This window comes from Notolepis coatsorum (assembly GCF_963971535.1).
Source record: "Notolepis coatsorum genome assembly, chromosome: 10".
NCBI classification, from domain to species: Eukaryota; Metazoa; Chordata; class Actinopteri; order Aulopiformes; family Paralepididae; genus Notolepis; species Notolepis coatsorum.
This window is the reverse complement of record NC_140174.1, coordinates 41979263-41986762: the sequence shown is the minus strand read 5'-3', so window position 1 is coordinate 41986762 and position 7500 is coordinate 41979263. Positions and strand designations below refer to the sequence as shown.

Below are 7500 nucleotides of genomic sequence, written 5' to 3'. Positions count from 1 at the left end.
GCCTTTACTAGACCCCCCCCCCCCCCCCCCCCCCCCCCCCCCCGCTGCACTCGCAGTACTCTAGTCACTCACCCACTCACTCAGTCAGTCACGAACGATCAGGCGGGGACGTTTTGTCGGAAGCATGCACCGCTCGTGCAGTGGGTCTGCGTGGTTTCGTCGTATAGACCACCGCAACACTTCCGGTATTCTGAAATCATGGGAGAGAGAGCGGGGGGGGGGGGGGGAGAAAATGAATGAATGTGGATGAGAGCCTTGACATTAAGTGATTGTAGCTACGGCTGTGGGGGTGCTGGAGACATGATCCAATAGACTTGTATTCCCCGAGTCTCCTGAACACGGAGCGACCAATCCCAAGTCGATCGGCACTTTCTCGGCCGAGCCGGAGCTATAGTCACTTTTCCGCACCTACTCCCGAACTCCGCATGCGCAGATTGATGAACCTCTAGATCTCTGGACAATCCAGAGAGACTCCGTGGTAAATCTGTGCATGTGGAGTTCGGGAGTAGGTGTGGAAAAGTGACTACAGCTCGGCCGAGAAAGTGCCGATCGACTTGGGATTGGTCGCTAATGTCTCCAGCACCCCCACAGCCGTAGCTACAACCACTTAATGTCAAGGCTCTCATCCACATTCATTAATTTTCTCCCCCCGCTCTCTCCTCCATGAGCTTCTGCATAACGCGGAAGTGCAGTGGTCTATGAACGACTACCTTCCCTTCCCTTCGCATAGCGCAGATTTGTACCCCATTTCACCGGCTGCGCTGAAAACCACCGGTGCAAAAATAGGCGGCCTGGTGGGCCAGGGCCAGCCCGAGCGCTTGGTCTTTGCCGTAACACAGGAAGCTGTGGGTGTACACAGATTGCGGTCGTTGCCGTAGAGACGGAAACTGTTTGGTGACTTTGAGCTGTCACAATTATCGGATAAGAAACTGATCTGAGTGGATCAGACAAGAAGATAGATACCAATTTCCTCTCTGTGTGTTCAGTAGAAAGCTATCCGGCTACAAGCTAGCCTATAGCACAAATGAATGGAAGCAGATACGGACCACTAGCCTAGCTTAAAACTCTGGGAGAGATGTTTTTGGCCAACAGATAGGCTAGTTGGTCCATATCCGCTTACATGCATTTGTGCTAGGCTAGCTTGCAGCCGGATAGCTTTCTACTGGACGTACAGAGAGGAAATTGGTATCTATCTTCTTGTCTGACTCTGGAGAAGACTGTAAGCGCATTTCCCATCATGTTGGCGCGTTCCTTTAATAAGTAATTTGTATATAAGTGGATATCACGTGAAACAATTGGCTCACCCCAAATTGCCCCTGCAAATGTGGCTGGAAGACCCCATTGAAGGAACAATGACTGTAGCTACACTGGCTGAAATTGAAGACCTCTTTGATCACTTCCTGGCACGCTGAATGGTTTCCTGTCCCAATGTGACGGAAGGCTGCAGGACCATTTGGGGATTTCCTGTCTGACACGCAGGGGCTGTTATAGAGAGTGGAGTAGCTCTTTATCTCACTGTAGCCTGGATGAAAACATGGATCTGACACCACACTTGGACCTGACTAGGGGGGAGAGAGAGGGGAAGAGATAGAGAAGGAGAGAACGAGAGGGAGAAAGAGAGAGGGAGGAAGAGCGGGAGAGAGAGAGGTAGAGAGAGAGGGATGATTAAACATCAAGTCAATTGTAGGTACAGATTACAGATTACAACTGATTTGAATTGTCCATTACAACATGGTAGGCTCACCTGAGCCTGGTGGACCACGGTCAGCCCGAGCACTTGGTCTTTGCCGTAACACATGAAGCTGTGGGTGTACAGGTTGTAGTCGTTTCCATAGAGACGGAAGGTCACGGAGTTGTTGGGTGACTCCGAGCCGTCGTAATGATCAGATACGAAACTGATCTGAGTGGAGGCTCCGCCCAGGTCCAGGGCGCCTGTCGTCTCCAAGCCCTACGCCACGGAAGGAGCAGGAAAGAGAATGATAGAACACGTAAATGTATATAGAAGTTGAATTGCTAGAATGGCTATTCCCATTCAAATCTACACTCTTGAATGGTCCTGTAGCTGGTACATGTTGAAATACCTATCATAGATCGTTTGATGATGTTCTTATGGAAATGAGTGTTGGTTCGGGGCATGAGACTCGGGGGCAAAGGCACAATTTGGAATGAACATTCCAGTGGCAATTATGTTGAACATTCCAACCTTTTGAGTCTTATGCATTGTCCAAGGAAACTATAAAAGAAGGAAGTGTCATCACGTCAGAATACCAAGTCAAGTCAAGTCAAGTCAAGAGTTTTATTTGTCACGGCATACAAGTATACAATGAAATGCGGGTGGTCTTGCCCGCAACGATGTGCAATACAGTAGTAACAACATATAATAGAATCCAATAAAACAACATTGTGCAATAAACAAGTAACATAGTAGGGCATATCGGTATTTGTACATAAGTTATTTACAGAGCATGGAGGACATGCTAGGTCCTTTGGTAGTGCAATACACTGTTACTGTTACTATACTATTTTTAAAGTGACCTTTCCTTAGTGGCCATAAGTGTGGGCGTGTGCAGCATGAGTGTGTGCTTGCTCATGTTAAAGTGGCTGCTAGTGTGTGAGCGTGTACAGTGTGTGTGTCGTGTGTGCTTGTGTGTGGAGAGTTCAGTGTTCAAGGCTCTGATGGCCTGGGGGAAGAAGCTGAGCCGAAGTCTCTCTGTCCTAGTAGCTGGGGTTCGCAGGCGTCTGCCTGACCTCAGCAGCTGGAACAGGCTGTTGTTGGGGTGGTGAGGGTCTTTCATTATTCTGTAGGCTCTGGATTTGCACCTCTTGTTGTATAGAACCTGCAGGGGTGGTAGTGCAATACCCGTGGTACGCTCGGCTGAGCGCACCACTCAATGTAGGGCCTTCTTGTCCTGTGCCGTGCTGTTTCCATACCAGGCAGTGATGTTTCCAGTCAAGATGCTCTCTACAGCTCCGGAGTAGAAGGACTGGAGTATCTTCCCAGATACTCTGAACTTCCTTAAGGGGCCTTTCTCACTCAGGTATTGGGATCGAATCACCGCGCCGGAGCACGGGGGGGAGTGTTCTCACTCACCCCTTTTGGGATGCGAAACGGCGCTGATTCGTTATTTCTATTAGACCAGTGGTGCCCAACCAGTCGGCCGTGGTCGACCAGTAGATCAATGACATGTAATATAATTGCCACGAGCGATGGGATGTTAGCTGCTGGACAGGCTAAGCTAACTAGCGTTAGCCGTTAGCTTAGCGTTAGCCATTGCTGTATACTATACTTCTTGTTCGAATGCATTTATTTCTATTAGACCAGTGGTGCCCAACCAGTCGGCCGTGGTCGACCAGTAGATCAATGACATTTAATATAATCGATGCAGCAATGTTACTAGTAAAAGGCTAAGCTAACTAGGGTTAGCCATTAGCTTAGCGCTATCGTTAACCCTGCAAAACGCTCAAAAGCGGACTCTACAACACCATCCATTCGTGATAAAATGGGGTGGGTTATATTGACAAGTTTCAAGTTTCAAGTTTCAAGTTTCTTTAATAGTTGTCATACAGAAGTACAGAATACTTTCATACAAAATGCTTCTTACTGTTACGCTCCAGAGACTGTGCTAGACAAGATAGTATCAAATAACATAGTATAGCATGTAATTTTAGAAGAAGAAAATGAGGTCACAGTGTTCGGTATAGACATATGTACAATGTTCTGAGTTAACATATAATATACAATACTATGCAGTGTACTAATGTACAGTACTATATAGTGCAAAGCAGAAATGGGATGAGGTACAATTTAGGTACAATTTACAGTAAGGTGTACGAGTTGTAGTGCAATCCTTCATCAATAAATATAAAGTGTGGGGAGTGGGTGCTACAGTGTGTTTGTTTAAAGTGGGTGTGTGCTATAAAGTGTGTGGAGTGGGTGCTACAGTGTGTTTGTTTAAAGTGAGTGTGTGCGTGTGGATGTGTGTGCTATGTGCGTTTGGTGGTTGTTGTTGTGTAGTGTTCATTCATTGTTCGTTTAGCAGCCTGATGGCCTGGGGATAGAAGCTTCTTCTGAGTCTTTCTGTGCTCGCCTTGAGACTCCGGTATCGCTTGCCTGACCGCAGCAGTTCAAAGAGGCAGTTGTTCGGGTGACTGGAGTCTTTAATGATTCTCTTCGCCTTGCCCTTGCAACGCTTGTTGTAAATGTTCTGGAGGGTGGGGAGCCCCCCTCCAATTGTGCGTTCGGCTGAACGTGTCACTCTTTGTAGTCTGCTTCGGTCTTGTGCAGTGCTATTCCCAAACCAGGAGGTAATGTTGCCGGTCAAGATGCTCTCTATTGTACATGAGTAGAAGTTCTTAAGGATCTTCTGACTGACTTGGAACTTCCTTAGGCGCCTGAGGAAGTAGAGGCGTTGTCGTGCCTTCTTCACAACACTGTCAATGTGTGTGGTCCATGTCAAATCCTCGGATATGTAGGCTCCGAGGTACTTAAAGCTGTTGACTCTCTCAACCGGTGCCCCGTCGATGCTGAGGGGGCTGTAGTCCTTGACCCCCGACCTCCTGAAGTCCACAATCATCTCCTTTGTTTTGCTGACGTTCAGGGAGAGGCTGTTTTCCTGGCACCATCCCGCCAGGACCATGACCTCTTCCAGGTAGGCCCTCTCGTCGTTGGCAGAGATCAGGCCCACCACCACTGTGTCGTCAGCAAATTTGATGATTGTATTGCAGTCGTGTGTGTACAGGGAGTAGAGGAGGGGACTCAGAACACAGCCCTGGGGGGCCCCTATGTTGAGGGTGATGGATGAGGAGGTGCAGTTGCCTGCTCTCACCACCTGGGGTCTGCCAGTCAGGAAGTCCAAGACCCACTGGCAGAGGTCATAGTTCAAGCCCAGGTCCCTGAGCTTGGCTATGAGTATGGAGGGGACTATGGTATTGAATGCCGAGCTGTAGTCGATGAATAGCATTCTCACATAGTTCCCCTGCCTCTTGTCCAGGTGTGATGCTGCTGTGTGCAGCACATGGGCTATGGCGTCCTCCGTGGACCTGTTGGGGCGGTATGCAAATTGCAGGGGGTCCATGTTGATGGGGAGGGAGGAGCAGATGTAGCCCTTTACTAGCTTCTCAAAGCACTTCATGGCTATGGAGGTGAGAGCTACAGGGCGGTAGTCGTTGAGGCAAGCAGGCTTGGATTTTTTGGGTACAGGGATAATAGTGGACTTCTTCAGGCAGGTGGGGATGACAGCCTGTTCTAAGGACAGGTTAAATATGTCAGTGAATACTGGGGCCAGTTGGTCGGCACAGACTTTTAGGACGCGGCCGGGGATGCCGTCCGGACCTGCTGCCTTCCTGATATTCACTTTTTTAAAGGTCCGCCTCACCTCATGCTCTGTTACCCTGAACACTGCGCCTCCATCAGCAGCCGACCCCCCCCCCCCATTGCCGTGGCTTGTGAGCTGGTGTTGTTATTACCAGCATCAAACCTCGCATAGAAGGTATTGAGGTCATTTGCTAAGGAGATGTCACTGTTCAGTTTGAGGGAGGCGCCTTTGTAGTCTGTCATCGTTTTGAGCCCCTGCCACATAGCTCTAGAGTCAGCTTGTTCAAACTGGAGTTCAATTTTATCCCTGTAGCGCCGTTTGGCCTCTGACACTGTCCTCCTTACGTTGTATCGCGCCATCTTGTGGTCATTCATGTTGCCTGCCACTAGGCCGTCGTTGTATGCTTTGGTGCGCTCTCTCAGAGCTTCACGGACGGATTTGTCTACCCAGGGTTTTTGATTTGGGTAAACTCTCATTTTGGTAGTGGGGATTGTTTCTTCCACCATAGTACAAACATAGTCCAGCACTGTTTCCGTGTAGACATTAATGTTATCTGTGTCGTGGAACACATTCCAGTCTGTGCAGTCAAACGCAGACCGGAGCGTCTCCTCTGACGTCAAATCCCATTTCTGCACCTCTCGCGAGACTACAGGAGTACTTTTGATTCTCTGTTTGTACATTGGTGAAAGAAAGATTGACGCGTGATCTGATTTACCAAAGCCACTATCAGAATGAGCCTTGTAGCCACCTTTAAATTGCGTGTAACAGTGATCTAGGATGTTACCGCCTCTGGTGTTGCAATTCACATGCTGATAGAAGTCAGGTAATACCTTTCTCAGATTGGCGCTATTGAAATCACCCAGCACCAAAATGGCGGCGTTAACGTTCGCCGCTTGTATTCTATTTACCTCGTCGTGGAGTCTGGAGAGCGCGACGTTGTTACTGGCTTGCGGTGGAATATACACTCCTACAAGGATGATCGCCGTTAACTCCCTCGGGAGGAAGAAAGGACGACACTTGATGGTTATATATTCCAGGTCTGGGCAGCAGTGGTTGGATAATTCCTTCACGTTAGTTGGATCGCTCCAATTGTTGTTGAACATGAAGGCAATACCTCCTCCACGTTGTTTACCGGACTCTGCTGTCCGATCTTTGCGGTGGATAAAGAAGTGTTCGGCTGGTTGGATTGCGTGGTCTGGAACCTCCGGCGTGAGCCACGTTTCGGTGAAGCAGAGAACGTTGCAGTCCCTAACGTCTCTTTGGTATTGAATCCTTGCTCGGATGTCATCCAGTTTATTGTCAATTGATTGTACATTGGCTAGCAATATACTGGGCAATGGTGTTCGGTGGCGTCTGGATCTCAGCCTGTTACGGATCCCAGCTCTCTTCCCACGCCGTCTGGTTCTTTTGTTCCTGGGATCAAGGAACAAAGGATCTGGTCCTACTCTCCGGAGGATCTCCTCAGGCCATTGTTGCGGTTCGGAAAGCTGGTCCAGTGAGTAATCCAATCGGTAAGTTTCCCGTAATCCGATGTCTATAAGTGACTGACGGTCATACACATTAAATGCACCTACTGTTGGTACAGACTTGGCTTGACAACAGAGGTTCAAATATAACTTCATATTTATTGGTTTATTTGTTCATTTTATATCAGCATCCAGAGTCCGCAGTCGTGTTAAGACACTTCCTGTTTACATTTTCGAACGTGACATCATCGCCTACGGCAAGCGTAAACGCTCAAAGGCAAACCGTAAACAGAACCCGAAGCGAACCAAGACTGCAGTGTGTACACAAACTAGAGGGGGGAGGGGGGGGGGGGGGGGAGTTCGCACTCTGACCCGGAATGAGGACGGTACGCGACCGGTACGGACAGAATGAGTGAGTGAGAAAGGCCCCTAACTGTCTCAGGTGGTAGAGGCGCTGCTTTGCCTTTTTTACGACTGAGTCTATGTGTGTTGTCCATGTCAGATCCTCTGAGATGTGGACCCCCAGGTACTTAAAGCTGCTCACCCTGTCCACGGTAGCCCCGTTTATCCTCAGTGGTGTGTGTGTCTCCTGCTGTCCTCTCCTATAATCCACGATCATCTCCTTGGTTTTACCAATGTTCAGGAGCAGGCTGTTGTCCTGGCACCAGCGTTCCAGTACCTCAACCTCCTCCCGGTAGGCCTTCTCGTCGTTGTCCGAG

At 49.0% G+C, this 7500-nt stretch overlaps 1 protein-coding gene across 3 annotated transcripts in view; it reads right to left on the bottom strand.

The window, feature by feature from the left end:
- The window catches only part of entpd1 (ectonucleoside triphosphate diphosphohydrolase 1), a 62525-nt gene that overhangs the window by 9558 nt on the left and 45467 nt on the right, over nucleotides 1-7500 (bottom strand). For 2 of the 3 annotated variants that reach the window (XM_084323666.1, XM_084323665.1), the window contains exons 6-7: nucleotides 1745-1948; nucleotides 1305-1562 (exon numbers count right to left, since the gene is read on the bottom strand). In XM_084323666.1, coding sequence (XP_084179792.1) covers nucleotides 1305-1562; nucleotides 1745-1948 — 462 coding nt within the window. Of the gene's footprint in view, nucleotides 1-80; nucleotides 191-1304; nucleotides 1563-1744; nucleotides 1949-7500 lie in introns of all 3 variants that reach the window. The other variant, XM_084323667.1, reaches the window with a different exon arrangement.